Consider the following 18,346-nt stretch of genomic DNA (forward strand, 5'->3'; position numbering starts at 1 on the left):
TGGAGGGGAGGTAGTTGGGGGGATGGGCTAAATGGGTGATGGCCATTAAGGAGGGTACTTGCTGGGATGAGCTCTGGTTGTTATATATAAGTGATGAATCACTAAATTTTACACGTGAAACCAAAAAAGGAAGGAAGAAAGGAAAAGGAAAAGGAAGGAAGGAAGGAAGGAAGGAAGGAAGGAAGGAAGGAAAGGAAAAGGAAAAGGAAAAGGAAAAGGAAAAGGAAAAGGAAAAGGAAAAGGAAAAGGAAAAGAAAGAAAAAAGGGGGACATACAATCATTAAACTGTTTTCTGAAGTAAGAGGTGCCTGGGTGGCTCAGTCAGTTGGGTGTCAGACTTCAGCTCAGGTCATGATCTCAAGGCTGGTGGGTCTGAGCCCTGCATCAGGCTCTGTGCTGACAGCTCAGAGCCTGGAGCCTGCTTTGGATTCTGGGTCTCCCTTTCTCTCTGCCCCTCCCCTGGTTGCACTGTCTCTCTCTCAGGAAATAAACATTAAAAACAATTTTTTTTTAAATGTTTTCTGAAATACACTTAAAAGTAACATGTTTTAAGTCTAGGATTTAGATATTGGCATTTTAATTTCTTTTGATTATGTCACTTTTTGCAAGCTAGGAAACAGAATCAAACTAAGGCAGTCTATAGTCCTCTAGGGATCCAGGTCGAGTCTTGGGATCTTCAGCAGAATGACATCATAATATAACCTGCTAACAACGGGCTTATAATCTCTAAATGATAACCACTTATCTGTACCTCTTCCTTAGGAAACAGCCAAAAGTTCAGTCCTTAAAGGCATGGTATACAGAACACCTTGATCTACAAAGAACAGAATGACCCAAATTATATGCTGGCCAGCTTACTGGTAGGCCAAATCAGAGCTAAGGATGGATGAACAGAGCAAGTGTCTACCTTTTGGAAACTTGATCTGAGATTTTAAAAAGTCCTGGCTGCTGCTAATAAGAAACCAAGTAAAACTGCACCCACGCTGACACTTGATTTTGCCAAGATCTTCCACTAGAACACAAAGTTAGAGATGAGTGTAGGGATAAGATACTTCAATGTTTTCAAAATAAATTACTAGTAACAGGAAGTCTGAGACACTGAATTCTTCCATTTGCCACCAGAACAAACCGACAACGAAGACTATGTAAAAGAAATGCTGAAAGCTAAAAAGGATGGTAGCAGTAACTCTTCCCACTACAGAATAACCTCCTGCTTTCCCACACCACGAACACTGCCACCCTTCCAAGATACATATTCGTGTGGAAAAACTTGTCAGCTTTTGCTAGGGCCAGGAGACGAAAAACAGAGCATGCCCTAATTAGTTAATTGGTAACTGTAAGCTCAGTTGACATCCTGAGGATGGACCCATAAAATCTGGCCATTCTTTTGTTGAATGTCTGCAACTTGCAGAATTCTTTAGCCCTTAACCACAGTTTCTGCTCAGTATCTTAAAGCTGGTCTCAGTCCCATCTGTGACTCTTCTCCTCAGGGTTGAGGGCAGGTGCTAGTCATCAAAATCTGGAATGTCATCGTAGGAGTAACCCCGGTAGCCTTTGGATGCATAGTAGGCGATGCGCAGGTGGTAAAATCCTGGCAGGAACACCAGGATGCCAATGATCAGGACGGGAACGGCCCGGTCTGCCCCCTGGTGGCAGAAGGAGGCAAACACATTAGCACCACACAAATCGTAAATTTTAAATAAAGCCATGAGTTCAATCCACATATCAGTATTTTACTCTTCAGGATATTTCCTTTGGGTAGAATACCCAAATATACCAAAGGGAACAGGTTTACATCTCTTTTCCTCCTTATTATAAAATGTAGAAAAACTGCAAAGCACTAAATATTATAAAGAAAGAACTTATTTCTAGTTTCTCCATTCTAGTTTTTAGTTGTAAACACACCATACCCTGTGCCCTATTTTAACAAGCAATTGCCAAAATATTATGAAAAGCTCTTCATTGGGAGATATGCAAAACGGTGAAAACAGTCAGAAGGTACAAACTTCCAGTTACAAAATAAGTAAGTTCTGGAAATGCAATGTACAGCATGTGACCACAATTAACAATACTGTGTTTTGTGTTAGAAAGTTGCTGACACAGATCTTAAAAGTTCTTATCACAAAAAAAAAAAACCTGTAACTATGTGTGGTGATGATTATCTCTCAATCTATACATATATTGAATCATATTGTACACCTGAAGCTGATACATTATATGTCAACTAATGGTGTCTATCATTCCACTGTAATGGATACACCGCAATTTTACTCAACCACACCTCTCTCTCTCTCTCTCTCTCTCACACACACACACACACACACACACGGCCGACTGTACAGAATACCACAATAAACTTCATCTGCATTTTTCAGAGTATTTCTTTAGTGTATATTCCCATGAGCACAATTCCCAGGTCAAAGAGGAAGGAATGACGTTTAGTCTCTTTATCAGCAGGGCTTCAAATATTTGGGGAGTTCCCTGAAGGCAAGGACTTTGTTCATCCCTGTATTCCCAGCTGCACCCAACATATAAGTGTATTGAATGAATCCACCTTTATAAAACTGCTCTGTGTCTTGTCTTTATGTATAGTTTTAAACGTTTATACAGTTAAACCTATCCTCTTTTTCTTTTGTGATTTTCCCCATTATTTGTAGGCTTTCCCTCATCTAAAGATTTAAACCCAATCTAAAAATCTCATTTAAACAGGGCTACTTACACAATGTACACTGATAGGTTAGCTACTCAGTATAATTTCGGTTGCTTCATTCAAAAACAGCAACAGGAGTATTTACCTCCTATGGTTACAGAAAAACGAGAGGAGGTAATACATGTAAGGCAAGCAGCCTCAGCTGCACACAATGACTCAACAAGCTTAAAACCCAGGAAGGAAAAAAACAAAACAAAACAAGAAAAGAGAACTTGAAGGGGCTCTCTCAGGCCAAAGATGGGACTATGTGAACATCAACACAACACAATTGACATACTTGGTGCTACTTTTGTTTTGTTTTTCCTGCTTCTTTTATCTTTTGCAGGATATTGACTGTACATCCCTAAAAGGACATATCCTAAGGATTAAAAGAATTACAAAGAAAACTTACAGCACATTCAGCCTTTTTTTACTTAGCATTAACATTCACACTTATTTTAAAGCTATTATATGTGTAACATACACTAAGGTAAGGAAGGCAAGATATCGCGATCATCAGGACAGGCATACATATAAAAATCAAAGAAATTGAGTTCAACTCTAATCTTAAATTTTTTACTTGAAATTATCGTCTAAAAAGTATCTATTTCCTGGGGCGCCTGGGTGGCTCAGTCAGTCAAGTGTCTGACTTCGGCTCAGGAACTCGCAGTTCCTGAGTTCAAGCCCTATGCCAGGCTCTGCTGTCAGTGTGGAGCCTGCTTGGGATCCTCAGTCTCCCTCTCTTCTGCCCCTCTCCCATGTGTACTCAGGCTCGCTCTCTCTCTCTCTCTCAAATACAAATAAACACGAAAAAAAAAGGTATCACGGTGCCTGGGTGGCTCAGTCGATTAAGCATCTGATTTCAGCTCAGGTCATGACCTGAGTTCGAGAGTTTGAGCCACACTGGGCTCAGTGCTGATAGCTCAGAGTATGGAGCCTGCCTCAGATTCTGTGTCTCCCTCTCTCTGCCCCTGCCCCATTCGCATTCTGCCTCTCTCTCAAAAATAAACATTGGGGCGACTGGGTGGCTCAGTCGGTTAAGCGTCCGAATTCGGCTCAGGTCATGATTTCATGGTTCGTGGGTTCAAGCCCCACATTGGACTCTGTGCTTACAGCTCAGAGCCTGGAGCCTGTTTCAGATTCTGTGTCTCCCTCTTTCTCTGACCCTCCCCTGTTCATGCTCTCTCTGTCTCAAAAATAAATGAATGTTAAAAAAAATAATAATAATTAAAAAGAATAAATAAATGAACATTGAAAAAATTTTTTTAAAAATCTATTTCCTAATTCTGTCACTGAAAAGGCCCAGAAACTATGAAAACCAAAGCATGAGTACCATTAATGACCAATTTGTGACCTCTCTAAATCTATCTCCTATAAAGAAACCAGGGCTCCTCAGAGAACTGGTTGTTTATTAGTTGGGGGACAGGCAATGTACAGATGGGCCTAGGATAACCTGCTGTGCCAGAAAGCAAAAAAGCTATCAAAGACTACGTGGGTCAGGTTTAAAAGACACAAGAGTAACACACAGAGGTCCTACTGGCCAAATACGGGACAGTTTAGATATTAAAAAGAATAGGGACTAGGACTGAGACAAATATGTAAAAAACATGAGTTTATAATGATTCTAACCATTTGATCACCTGTTGAGCTTGCAAGGTATGTTTTTATAAAAGTTGTGAAAGAGGAATAAACATTCTTCCTACCTTCACTACACATATTATATTCTGGGGTAATCAGATAGATTTGAAAAGTTCTTTATAGCAGAATTTCAGCTGATAAATGCAGAAAATGACCGAACTGGATTCATTAGTATAAAGGGTGATGGAGAAGTTTATAATAAATGAATTAGGCTGAAGACATTCAAACATAACAATTTATCTTAATAGCAACTAAAAATCAGGATAACCATTATGTGCTTCCTAATGCAACGCAATGGTTGGTTCTCAAAATGAGGTCGACGCAATACCAGCAATACTGGGAACTTGTTAGAAATGCAGATTCTGACAACCTACCTACAGAACTGGAATCTCTGGGAGTGGAACCAAGGAATCCATGTGTTAACAAGTCTGCCAGTTGATTCTGATTAACACTGAAGTTTCAGAACCAATCTGCCATAGTAAATACACAGCACCTCCTTACAAAATAGTCTTCCTCAAACAAAACTAAACACGAATCTACACAAACCCCAAAAGCTAACAAAAATATGAAGAAGAACAAGGTCAAAGATAATAAGATAGCGCCCCTGGATTTATGTAAAAACTGTTACACATGTATACTGAAGATGCACACTCAGGAATACCAGCAAAATGTGGGGTGCCTGGTTGGCTCAGTCAGTTAAGACTTCAACTCTTGATTTCAGCTTAGGTCATGATCTCATGATTCACGAGATCGAGCCCCAGGTTGGGCTCTGTGCAGACAGTGTGGAGCCTGCTTGGGATCCTCTCTCTTTTCCTCTCTATCCGCTCCTTCCCCACTTTCTCTCTCACTCTCCCTCTCTCGAAATAAATGAATAAACTTGAAAAAGAAACCAAACCCATTTTTACCCTTACTTATAAAGCAGTCTTTTGAAAAACCACACAAGGCAAACGAATTATCCAAGGTAAAATGATATTTGCTGCATGTGGATCTCACCTCCAATCTCAAATTTTATAATTAAACTGATACTGCATGTTGCAATGAAAGTTAACTGAAGGCACAGTCTTGAAGTGAAGTGTTCAAACTAAGATTGCAGCAAGTAAGCATCTGGCGGCCATTTAAGAATTTTAAATAGATTAAGAACCAAAAGCAGATCAGATACATTTATTTTTCTTTAATTTTAGAGAGAGAGAGAGAGCACACAAGGAAGGGAGAAGGGCAGAGGCGGGGGGAGAGGGAGAGAGAGAAGGAGGGAGAGGAGGGAGAGAGGGAGAGACAGAGAAGGACAGAGAGAGAGAGAGAGAGAGAGAGAGAGAGAGAATGAATCTTAAGCAGGCTCCATGCTCATTGTAGAGCCTGACTGTAGCTTGATCTCACAAATCATGAGACCATGACCTGAGGTGAAATCAAGAGACAGCTGCTTAACCAACTGAGCCACCCAGGCACTCCAGATACATTTTTTTTTTTTTAATATATTTTTTTTAACGTTTATTTATTTTTGAGACAGAGAGAGACAGAGCATAAACGGGCGAGGGGCAGAGAGAGAGGGAGACACAGAATCGGAAGCAGGCTCCAGGCTCTGAGCCATCAGCCCAGAGCCCGACACGGGGCTCGAACTCACGGACCGCGAGATCGTGACCTGGCTGAAGTCGGACGCTTAACCGACTGCGCCACCCAGGCGCCCCCAGATACATTTTTTAAAAGCCACATGCAGGGGCTCAGGTCATGATCCCAGGATCATGGGATCAAGCCCTGAATCGGGCTCTGTGCTGAGTATGAGTGTGGAGCCTGCTTATGATTCTGTCTCCTTCTGCCCCTCCCCCTTGCTCTGTCTCCAAAAAAAAGCCACATGCAGCCACTTTATTGCAACATGCTACTCCTCATTTCTCTAACGCCCACAGTTTCAGCTCTTGACTGTGTTCCCTCTGCAGAGTAATAGGACCATCATCCCCTGGCCTGGTGCGTGTTGAAGAACAGACATAGGGGCGCCTGGGTGGCTCAGTCGGTTAAGCGTCCGACTTCAGCTCAGGTCACGATCTCGCGATCCGTGAGTTCGAGCCCCGCATCGGGCTCTGGGCTGATGGCTCAGAGCCTGGAGCCTGCTTCCAATTCTGTGTCTCCCTCTCTCTCTGCCCCTCCCCAACTCATGCTCTGTCTCTCTCTGTCTCAAAAATAAATAAACGTTAAAAAAAAAAAATTAAAAAAAAAAAAATGAAGAACAGACATAACCTGGAGCACCTGGCTCTTGGTTTCAGCTCAGATCAGGGGTTTGTGAGTTCAAGTCCTGCATCAGGCTCTGTCAATACAGGCTCAGTATTGACAGTGCGGAGCCTGCTTGGAATTCTCTCTCTCCCTCGCTCTCTGCCCCCCCCTACTCACACACACACTCTCTCAAAGTAAATAAATAAATTCTTAAAAAAAAAAAAGTAGACATAACTTATGATCACTATTACTTCAGAACAACCTGGACACTCTGTATTAGTGTTTGTATGTAGCCTGAGAGAAAGAAACACCAAATATCACTTTAGGTTTTGAAGATAAAATACTGAATTGTAACAGGAACTCCAACCAAACCCAGTGTAAGAAGGATAAGACTCATGAGTCGCAAGTCCTGGCTTGGTCAGTGGCCCCAGACCTATACAAGCCTCACTGCTTCTCCCCAAACCCTGGCACTGCAAAATTATAATAACACATTCTACTCCAGTTACAGCCTTTATCCATCAGGAGTCCTCAATGCCAGGCTTGGCTTTGCTGTCCCAAATTATGACAGTCGGAAAACTGCCCAACATCTCAGAGGGAAAATTTGCCTACCTGCTCCCACCCACCTCATAGAAACCGTGGGGACAAGCTTGTTGTTGCTCAAAACAAAGATACACGTGTTTTGTGGTCAGAGAACAAAATCTAGAAGAAAATAGTTTTCTTCTTACTGCTGGAATCTGCTGTACTAGATATGAATATAAAACAGAGCCCAGGCTCACACTTTAAAGATTTCACGGCACATTCCCACAAATGCTTCTGCTTACCCCTTTGCTGATATAGCCTGCCAACAGGAGGGAGCCTATGATAATGAGAAAAGCGCCAATCAAAAACAGCACCGTAGCAAGTGCAATGGCCTTATATGGGATCTTAGGAGGGCTCTTCTTAAACTGGAAGAGAAACAAAAAAAGGCAGAGCGTTATGAAAACACCAGGACTCAGACACTTTAAAACAGGGATGATAATAAGAACCAATCTGGATGCTTTGTGTGCCTTGAAGGAAGTCCTACTACTCAGTACAGCTCTGGGACAGAAAGGAAAGGGACAAGCAGGAGGTGAAGCTCTTCTTATTGCTCTAACAGTCACTCAAAGGAATCCCGGCAAAACGTTACTCTTTCTACTTCTAATCTCATTCCACATACCATTCACTGTACCATAAGAAAATATTTTCTTACAAAAACAAAAGACACTTCATGGTCATTCACTGATTAGACATAGGTTTATTAGATGCCTGGCACATGGAAGGCTGTACTAATCTACAGGGATTCGAGAGTGAACATCATGCTCTGGAGAAGTAAAAAAAAAAAAAAAAAAAAAAGTAATGTCTGGCATTCAAAGTTAAGTCAGCATATAGTCAAAAGGTTTTAAAAATAGCTTTTTCTCAAGCATTACTTGCCTGCCCCATGAAGTAACCTGACTTGTATTTAGTAAGTTTGATTCAAAGTTAAGATCAGAGACAAGCTTTCTAAGGTGTGCCTCATCTGACCTAACTGGCTGGAAGCTTCCCAGATGTATACTTTAAAACAAAACAAAACAAAACAAAATCTCTCTCCTTCAAGTGTGGGTCCAAAGAATGCCAAGAATAATTGATTTTTTTATATTTAAAGGGATGGGTTCCTGCTACTTCCTCCTTGGCCCTGGTCCCACCTAAGGTATTCTGAGGGGAAGTGGACAAAAGAAGATGTTACACCATTAAGTATTTTATAAACAACGATCAGGGTAGGATACAAACTTAATAAATATTCTGTTTTACTTACTGTTTGCCACAAAAAATACCTTTAATAAATTGGATCTCATGACATCAGGAAAGAAGGAAGATTCCCACAATCTGCTGGCTTTAGCAGTGAGTTTCTCCCTTAAAAGATGAACTGGCTTTGACTAAAGTGTAAATGAACCAATGACACAGTCCTTAGAAAAATTCTACTTAACAAAACATAATCTGAGTATTTTCCAGATACACCAGATAAAATTTGCAACTACTGGGCTCTGGTGTCATGTGTCACAACTAAAAATTCTTAGAAATGAACAATATTTATATTGGTTTGAAACTGCTCTACCAAGGTCCTTCCTTCTGCAAACTATAGCTGAAAGGATCTCAGGGCTTAGTTTCTTTCTTGCTGCTCCTTCTAATCCCCAGGGGCTTAGCAAAACCTCCACCTGCAAGGCCTTCCTGCTAACTCAACAGAAACAGAGCCAGCTGGTCTGATCAACTCCCTTCTGCATTTACCTGAAGGTCAATGTAGCCATCGTCTGTGCTGGAGAGCCTTGAGTATTTCACTTTACTACTGGGGATTCCAGTAGCCAGGTTGGTACGAGTCGGCATCATAACACACTGACACAGCTACAGTCTGAAAACAAAGAAAACTGTTATTGTCTGCAAATGACAACACTGTGTTACGTATACTGGATATACTGGCGTTTGGGGCTGTGATGTCACACAAAGCAACTGGCAATTTCTGCTCCACTGCACTTAAAATCTGATATTCCTTTGACAAAGTGAAAACATTCTCATTATGCATCTACTTTGGTTTGTCCTGGTGGAATGAGAGCCAAGACATTTACCAAGAAGCAGACTTCATGTTTACCTTGTCACCAATGTCCCCCTGACTCCTAATTTTTCCAAATTCACAGAGAGTAGGTGGAAGAGTGGTGACTTAAATCTAAATCTGACACCAAAGTCCACATTTTCAGTCATTCTGCTATTGTACTGCCTGGCCCTGTCCCTGCTTCAGGAAAAAGCAAGAGGAGCATATATTCTAGGGATACTCCTATTTGCCAGGAAGGGAGAGAGGGTGGAATGTGGAATATGGAATACACTCATTAGCATTTTGCTGATTCCCCCTGATGGGTATCATTCTTTTTTTTTTTTTTTAAGTTTATTTATTTTGAGAAGGGGGAGACAGTACATGTACAAGTGAGGGAGGGGCAGAGAGAGAGAGGGAGAGAGAGAGAGACTCCCAAGCAGGCTCCGCATTGTCCGCACAGAGCCGACTTTGGGGCTGAACTTACAAACCATGAGATCATGACCTGAGCTGAAGTTCACGTTTAACCCAATGGGCCACCCAGGAGCCCCAGATATTATTCTTTTAATGCAAAGATCTGTAGAGCTTCTTGTAAATGTGGCTATCAGCACTATGGGTTCTGGTTATCAGCACTGTACCAGTGCCTTCTGATTTGCCTGTCTTTCTGCCCCACCCCTAGCACTAAAAGTAGTGATTTCATTTTCCAAATTACTTCTCTAGCTCCCTTAAACAAACAAAAACTTGTTTTTTCCAAAATATTCAAAACCAACTTCAGTAATGAAATGACTATTTTGTCACTAGTTTAAGAGATAGCAGATAAGATTAAAAACAATGACACTTTAATTGGAAAACGTCTGTAATTTGTGCACTTTTCCTCCATAAAATCAAATTTATATGAATAAAACAAGTAAATCTATTTTGACTGTGAAGCTATTTCTAAAGGGGAAATGTATCTGTAAAAAGAGAAAGCGAAGTATTTCACAATAAGGGCAACAACAACAAAAAACCCCCAGAAACCATAAAGACTTTGCATTCCTCTGGTATGACACTTTGCAAATAACCATCATCATTATAATAATATCAATTAATAATTACCCAGTGTTGGTTAGGTGCCAAGTACTATTCTAAGTGCTTTCTATATACTTAATCCCAAATATTGATGATCTGTTTTAAGAGGTCCACAGTCAACCTAAAACAACCAGCATTATGATGGAATTGGTGGCGCTAACTGCAAATGTCACTTTTTAACAATTACATACCAGTGCAGAAATCAAGTACTGAATCAAGTATGCTAATTTATATGCTTTTCTAAAATGAGCTCACAAAGTTTCAAGTGTTGCGATCGCGATTACACGATAACCTAAACTTAATTCTATGAAATTTAAAGTCCAAACTACGGGTTTGGGGGTGGGGGTTGAGGGCATTTAATCACCTCTGATTTGTATTGTCTTCTTGAAAAAAGTTTATGTACTCTGCCAATACCTATTCATACACCTGCATCGAAACATAAATGAGAGCAGGAAGCGAGGAAGAGGGACACGAATGCTCACTGATGCAAAGGGTAACAGGAAGGAAAGACGTAACCCGAGGCTTTCAAAGTACCAGTCCAAGTTCCCAACAGGCTCTTTTTAACGGGCTGCACCGAGACCCCCAACCTCCGTCAGCATCCGAAGGCTGCGAGACTTGAAAAGCACCAGCAAAGCCCTTTGCGCAGTGCCTGGCACTGCGCACATCCACACACGCTACCTTCCTGCCCGTCTCCAGACCTAGGCGGGAGGAGAACTAAAAGCCGACGCGAATTTAGACGGTGAACACACAAAACCGGTTTCTAGAAAGAGGCCGGCCGTGGCCGCGGCGGGCGAACGCTGCACACCCAGGGCGCGAAGCTAGGTTTCGGCGGGGAGCGCAGTCTCGGCCCCACCGAGCGCCTGAGGGGGGGGCGCTTTCTGCTCCCGTCCCGCCGCACGCACGCCTTACCGGAGCGTCGCGCCAGGCCGCCCGCGCGCCGACAGCTCGCTCACGGTTGGCAGCGGAGGCGCCCGAGGCCTCATGGCACGCCTCACCCAACGGCCACCCGCCCCTCCCGTCCAGCTCGGCGGCGGAAGTGGCGCGACGAGAGGCGGCGCGCCGGAAGTGGCGTCACCGAGAGCGACGCCTTCTCATCCCAAGCTCGGGAACGTCCCGCGTTAGCTCTACGCTAGTGGGGGTGTGCCGCAGGCGGAACTCTCCGGCGGCAAGTACCTCTCTGTGGGTTAGCGGCAGTCGCTGCGGCCTGGGCTTGCTGCTGGCCACCTCCACAGGGTTGTGCGGGTGCCTAGGGTGACCGGCCGCCTGGGTCAGTCAGACCCGGGTAAGCAGGCTACGTGTTTCTTTCCGTGATCCCTCGGGCGGTGGTGGTGGCGCCCCCGGCAGACGAAAGCCGAGCCGGTGAGGCACCGGATAACCGGAACTGTTTGGTCTCCTATCCACTGCCCAGGGCTGCGGGTCTTCCTTCAGGGCGCGTAGCGGTCTTGCTAGTCAGTGCCCCAACACTACTCGAGTGCCCCCACATTCTTGTGCTTCAATTTCCCTCTCCTCGCCTATCAGGTCTTGCCCAGGTAAGAAGCCCGCCGACAAGGGACATTTTGCAGCACATGAAGCTTTTCAAAGGTCAGATTTATTAAAGTATAATTTACATACAATAAAGTACAATTGGAGGAGTTTGACAAGTGCATAGGCTTGGAATCATCACCACATTCTAGATAAGTTAGTTACATCACTCCCAACTCCCATCAGGCCCCTTTTCCGTCTTCTGCCCCACCCCCCAGGCACACAGAATGTAATGAACAGTAACCTACTGGATTGTGAGTTCTTCCAGGTATTACACCAAAGAAATCAGTCATTTAAACCACCAAGCCCAAAATACGCCGGGAAAAAGGACTTTAGTGAAACAATTCTCAATATGTAGAATGCCAGTTTGTGGCCTTGTGGCACCATTAGTAGGTACATTTCAACAGTCTGTTTCGCAAGTGCTGGGATTAAGTCCCCAAAAAGACTACTTATATTAGAAAAATTATTTTTGCACAAACACACTCCTTGGGGCTTAACTCATATCTACTAAATCTTTCAAGATTCTTTCAAAAGGCTCCATAGGCTAATGAAACACTGCCCTATAGCACTGCTAGTCTTCTAAAGCACACACGGCTTTGGGTTCATAAAGCTTCTGAAAGTGTTAGTTTTGCTAACAAAATTGGCAAAATAACTAAATATATAGGATTTGGTCTATACTTCTGTTCATTTCTTGAGTTAAAGGTAGAAGAATACCAAAGTAATTTTGACAAATAAATCCTCTCCCCCCAAATATCTTGTCAGCTACTGTACTTGGAATACTTTTATTGCTGTATCAATGTATTATTTATCAGGCTCCCCTGGACTGAAAAAATAAACACATTTCTAGAAAACAGTAGCTTGAAGTGAATTCCCTAGGATACCTGCAACAGTCATGGTCCAAATGAAGGCACTGTCTTGTGATGTTTGAAATTCAAATAACGTTTATTTAAATTGAAAAAATTAAAACTGCATTTATAGTCAAAACCCTTTTGTTATGAAAATCATGGGTATTTCTAGGTTAAGGCAGAGATATTTCTAGGTTAACAAGACCAGATTTGACTTTGGACTTTATTCTTTAAACAAATTGTAAAGAATGGAGGAAAAAATAGGTTATTTACATAAAATATCTACATATGTACTGAGAGGTACAGATTTGGTGACAGAAGAGACTTAAGTACATGTTGGCATCTCAGAAGCAGTTCTCGAAGAGCTTAATTTTATTTTCTTGGATTTTAAGAATGCCTAAGATCCTTCTTCATCCTCGATCTTGGGAGCCAAATAGTACTTTAAATGTCCCATATCTGCAATTTTATACTCTACAACTGAAAGAAGACAGGAACATAGTTAATTATTGGGAAGGACTACATATACTACCTACAAAACAAGGTACCTTGTTTAACCTACAAAAAACTTATCTTACCAAGGGGTACATCTGCAGACATACTGAGTGTTACTGTAGGAGACAGTGGAGTGGCTTTTGTAAAGAAGTTCAGGTATCTCAGTGCAAAAGTTAGCTGAACAGGCTCATTCATCTCTATGGTAACCTAAGAGAAAACAAAAGATTAATCCTATTGAAAAACATCAAGAAAAATTGCACACATGTTTAGAATATACATTTAAAAACAAACCAAAACCAAAACTTTAAAAAAAAAAATTTTTTTAACGTTTATTTATTTTTGAGACAGAGAGAGAGAAAGCATGAACAGGGGAGGGTCAGAAAAAGAGGGAGACACAGAATCTGAAACAGGCTCCAGGCTCTGAGCTGTCAGCACAGAGCCCGATGCAGGGCTCGAACCCGCGGACAGTGAGATCATGACCTGAGCCAAAGTCCGGTGCCCAACCAACTGAGCCACCCAGGCACCCCCAAAACTTTTTTTTTTAATGTTTATTTATTTTTGAGAGAGAGAGTGAGAATGAGCAGGGGAGGGGCAGAGAGAGAGGGAGACAGAATCAGAAGCAGGCTCCAGGCTCTAAGCTGTCAGCACAGAGCCCGACTCGGGGCTTGAACTCACAACCCAAGAGATCATGACCTGAGCCAAAGTCGGATGCTCAACCGACTGAGCCACCCAGGTGCCCCCAAAACCAAAACTTTTATTGGTTACTTTGGAGAGTGGTATGAAACTAATTTTGAAGACTGATAAATAAAGCAAAAGAATCAAGTATTTAGTCTGCCTTTCTCATATTAACTGTACCTCAGGTAATCCAATTATGTGTTAAGAGAAAGCTGCTCTTCATGGGAATATTTCTAATAAATGAAGAATGGAATGTGTTAATACATTACAACCCTAATGACAAGGATTCTAAACAATTATTATGGTTGCTAAAACAATGTATCTAGACACCTCATGCCTACTAGAGGGAGGCACACCACCATCTATAAAGTATTCTTACTCCCAAACACTGAATATCAAGCCTCTAGAGCTGGAACTACCAGTTTATAGGAAATACAGGTTAGAGAAGCATATTAATTGACATAAGGGATACAATGGGCAAAATCCAGAGTTTGGGGAAACTCAATGACAAAGGACTTGCTTCAACAAATTGTAACGGGGGGGGGGGTGGGGTGGGGTGGGGGGTGCGCAGAGACTGAATGGAGAACCGATAGATTAAAATAAATTTGAGGGCCTATCAACCAAACTATAATGTGTACAGCCTATTAAAATCTTGATTCAAACAAACTTCAAGTGGTCGACTCTTGATTTCAGCTTGATCTCACAGTTCAAGAGATAGAGCTGATGTACTGAACATGGATGGATCCTGCTTGGGATTCCCCCCCCCCGCCCTTCCCCCACACCACACACTCTCTGGCATGCTTGCACTCTCAAAACAAATATAAACACACACACACACAAACCCTGAAATAATCAAGGAAATAGGAAACACTGAAAAATTCCTTAATATCAAAGAATGTCATAAAGTGTTTATGCTTTAGATATAAAAAATATTTATAGAAGAACTAATGTTTGAGATTAAAACAAAAAAAATCCAGATTGGCAGGGGAGTTATTAATTCAGAATTAGCCCCTGGACTTTTGTTAGTAATAGTTTTAAGTCTTCATTTAAACTTGAGTTTTACCTTCATTTAAACTGAAGGTTGACTACTCATGCAAGGGACTAGAAAATAGTATCTAATATTTACTATAAACTTACATTGTCAGACACTGTGTTAACCACTTTGAATACGTTACCATATTTAATCCTAATAATCCTACGGAGATTTCTAGAACCTTCGATGGTCCTTTCATTTACAGAGTTAACTGATGCTTTGGTTCAAAGGCTAGCAAGTTTTTTTTAGTAAATTACAAAATATTAGTTTATAAATACTCTAAGGATCTTAAAAAAGCACCCAATTTATAGGAAAACCTTAATTTAAGGATATTTAGTAATTAGAGTGTTATTGCTAAATGGGGGGAGTTCTCTAGGCCCCCTATTGGGCCTTCCATGCAAAAAGTTAATATAAAGATCACATAAAGAGCTCCTAAAAGGTAGATTTTTACCTCCAAGTAGATACTTCTGTTGATTTACAATTACCTTGTTATAGACTGAATGTTTGTGTGCCCCCCCCCTCATTCATGTTAAAACCAAATCACCAATGTGTTGGAACTTGGAGGTGGGGCCTTTGGGAGGTGCTTTGTGCTAGTACCCTTATATAAAAGAGGCCAGCTCCTCTGACCCTTCCGTGAACCAAGAAGCAGGTCCTCACCAGACACTGAATCTGCCAGTTTCCCAGCCTCCAGAACTGTGAGAAATCAATTTCAGTTGTTTATAAGCCACTGTCAATGTATTTGCTATAGCAGCCCAAACCGACTAATGTTAAGCAGGGTTATAATTCTCTTCAAAGTATTTTGTTTACTTAAAAACTTACAGCTTCCTCCTCTTTATCGACATTACTTGTTTGTGACAACTTAATATTTCCATTTCCTAGTTCTCCACTTGCAGAAAACTTCACTCCATCTTTTGCACAGGAAATTACAACAGCATCTCCAATATGACTGAGATCTCGGCATATACGTGCAAATTCACCAGAAGGCATCTTTACTACACAGCTATACTCTTGTTCCTATTAAAAAAAAAAAAACAAAAAACAAACTTAAAGGTCAGTTGCTGGAAATTAAAGATTTGGCATCCTCACTTTCTGAAGACTCAGCATGTAGACAAGAATTCAGAATTTAAGATTTCCTGATTACTTTGAAATATCACTCATTGTGTGATTTCTTAACACACTCTAACACTCAAAAAAATAAATGCAGATATAAAACAAGTATATAGTAAGAATAATCATAAGAAAACTAAAATTAGAGTTTAGACCTGTAATAATAAATGCGCTATCCAGGGAAAAGAGCCTCCCCTAATCACCCTCCAAGGCTAAATCAAGAGGGCATTAGCCCATGACATATAAACAATGATGGATGTTGTAAGCAGGCCCAACTACTTTCCAAAACAAGACAAAAAATATTAAGCATTTTAAACATCCCAACATCTCTTCTCTCTTTTGATTTTGATAAACCTAACCTTAATGAATTTGTTAGTATAGCCTTAAAGTATACTCTTTAAAATAGGGGGGTGGTGCAGGGGCACCTGGATCACCCAGTTGGTAACCGTCTGTCTTCAGCTCAGGTCATAATCTTGTGGTTCCTGAGCTTGAGCCCCACATCAAGCTCACTGCAGTCAGCCAGTCAGCGCAGAACCCACTTCGGTTCCTCTACCCAACCCCGCCCCTCCCCTGCTTTCTCTCTCAAAAAATAAATATTTAAAAAAAAGTCTTTAAAAAAAGGGGGACGGGTGCCTGGGTGGCTCAGTTGGTTAGGTGTCCAACTTTGGCTCATGGGGTTCTTTCTCTTTCTCAAATTAAATAAACTTAAAAAAAAAAAGCATGGAGGTTAATGCAAATATTCATTTAGCGGGAATGAAATGATCCATTTTAGAGTACTGTAGTTTAATGAAATTACAAATGACTAAATACTAAAAACCCCACTTTGGAACATTTATCAGCAGACATATAGTTGTTGGGAACTGGGCTTTAAATTGTATTAACATATATAACTATCATGACTTGTGTACAGTACACTCAGAAAATTTCATACTCACTGGAATTCCAAGTTGTTCAACATCTAAATCCATTAACTTCATTTCATAGTCTGAAACCTTTTCTTGGTCTACCAAAAGAAAGCAGATTGAAGAAAAGCATGTAAGTTTATAGCAGTGATGTAAAGTTTTACAAACATTACCTTAAATTTCTCACAACTTTGAGAAATACTTAACACTGCATTTAAATTTCCTCTAACTTTGTAGAAGAGTATGACTTACTTGGAGCTTCGAATACAAGTGCCAGGGTGTCTGCATTATCTTCCGCCCTTAGTGTAATGATATCTTCATTGCCAGCACATTTTAGTATTTTGGACATGCTAGAGCACAGAAGACACAGGATTTAAAACTGACACCACGTTCTCAAGATCGTTAATTTCTGACGCAATTAAAACAAAGAGTTGCCATTTATACCCATTAGGCCGTCCAGCCATTTTGGAGTGCAATTTGGCAGTATTTATACTTTAACAAGCACACACCCTACCAGTAGCAATTTCAATTCTGGATATAAACAAAAGAGCAGTATTTTATGAACTGCAAATCCTTTTGGTAGGTGAAGCAAATCATTGGGTCGTTACGATCATTAAAAATCTAAGATACCCATTAAAACACACTGCATGTAGTCCGGGTATTTCTCATAAGCCTTAAGATTTAAACATGGTTATGTACTAGACAGGTAGCGACCAAAAAGTTGCAAGCCACTGCCCTGGAGAAATTTTAAGTCCAGAAACTTAGGGTGCTCACTGAAACTTTGTAAGAATAAAAGACCGGAACCAACCGACTGTCCCTAGGTAGAGTGACAGAACTAGGGCACGCTCTAAGTCAATCAAGCCATAGATTTCTCATCCAAGGCCGCCAGGACCAAATGGCCAAAGAACTGTGCAAGTCTCTTCCTGCCACCGCGGAGAAGCCGTCATTTTCCCGCCACCACCCGCTTTGTGACTTTGGCGCGGAAAGAGCCGGTTCGCGCTGCTGCCAGCGCGGGCTTTCCGAACCGCGCGCTCTGCTAGATCCCGCCCCTCGGTGTCGCAGGCCAATGAGATGGCGCAGATGGTCCATGTGGGCCAATGAAGGTCCGACTCACGCAGGCGCTCCCGCCAAGAGCAGGAGATGGGGGTGCACCAGAGCCCGGCTCTCGGCAACCCCAGGGCTCACCTGGTGAGGTTCACACCCATGGCCAAGTTGCGATCGCAGCGGTATGTGTCGAAGCCCTCGGAACGCAGGGTGAGCTGCACCAGGGAGACATGGGAGGAGTCCATGCTCTGCAGGTTTACGCCGCTCGAGCTTATGTCCCAGCAGGCCTCGTTGATGAGATCCTTAAGTGCCTCCAGCACCTTCTTCAGGATGGAGCCCTGGACCAGGCGCGCCTCGAACATGGTGGCAGAGTCGCAACGACGCGGCTACAGGCGAAAATAAGGAGGAAGTTGTAGCCTGCTTGGGCGTCACAGGGTAAGAGCGAGCCTGCAAACGCACAAGCGAAAGCCCGAGACCCAGGAAGATAACAACCAGCCTGCTGCGCCAGCAACCGTTTAATACAGCCGCGTCTGCGAGCGCGCGCTCTCCGCCTCGGCG

General features: G+C 42.1%; 2 protein-coding genes across 3 annotated transcripts; both read right to left on the reverse strand.

Annotated features, from left to right (window-relative positions):
- Positions 1 to 547: 547 nt before the first annotated feature.
- On the reverse strand, positions 548 to 11,196 carry TMEM230 (transmembrane protein 230). 2 transcript variants are annotated; one of them, XM_030310032.1, is made up of 4 exons: positions 11,079 to 11,196; positions 8,807 to 8,927; positions 7,348 to 7,470; positions 548 to 1,646 (listed from the first exon to the last, which is right to left on the reverse strand). In XM_030310032.1, exons 2-4 carry the CDS (start codon positions 8,903 to 8,905, stop codon positions 1,506 to 1,508), a joined length of 363 nt encoding a protein of 120 aa, XP_030165892.1. In that variant the 5' UTR covers positions 8,906 to 8,927; positions 11,079 to 11,196; the 3' UTR covers positions 548 to 1,505. The 2 variants fall into 2 exon arrangements, with proteins under 2 accessions (XP_030165892.1, XP_030165893.1); XM_030310033.1 differs by lacking the exon at positions 11,079 to 11,196 and adding an exon at positions 8,356 to 8,434 and having other exon boundaries at positions 8,807 to 8,895.
- Positions 11,197 to 11,737: 541 nt separating this feature from the next.
- On the reverse strand, positions 11,738 to 18,346 carry PCNA (proliferating cell nuclear antigen). Its single transcript, XM_030310035.1, has 6 exons — positions 17,930 to 18,346; positions 16,997 to 17,094; positions 16,778 to 16,845; positions 15,555 to 15,749; positions 13,111 to 13,234; positions 11,738 to 13,012 (listed from the first exon to the last, which is right to left on the reverse strand). The coding sequence occupies exons 1-6, from the start codon at positions 18,148 to 18,150 to the stop codon at positions 12,933 to 12,935; spliced, it is 786 nt and encodes a 261-aa protein (XP_030165895.1). The 5' UTR covers positions 18,151 to 18,346; the 3' UTR covers positions 11,738 to 12,932.

Source organism: Lynx canadensis, chromosome A3 (assembly GCF_007474595.2).
Source record: "Lynx canadensis isolate LIC74 chromosome A3, mLynCan4.pri.v2, whole genome shotgun sequence".
NCBI lineage: Eukaryota > Metazoa > Chordata > Mammalia > Carnivora > Felidae > Lynx > Lynx canadensis.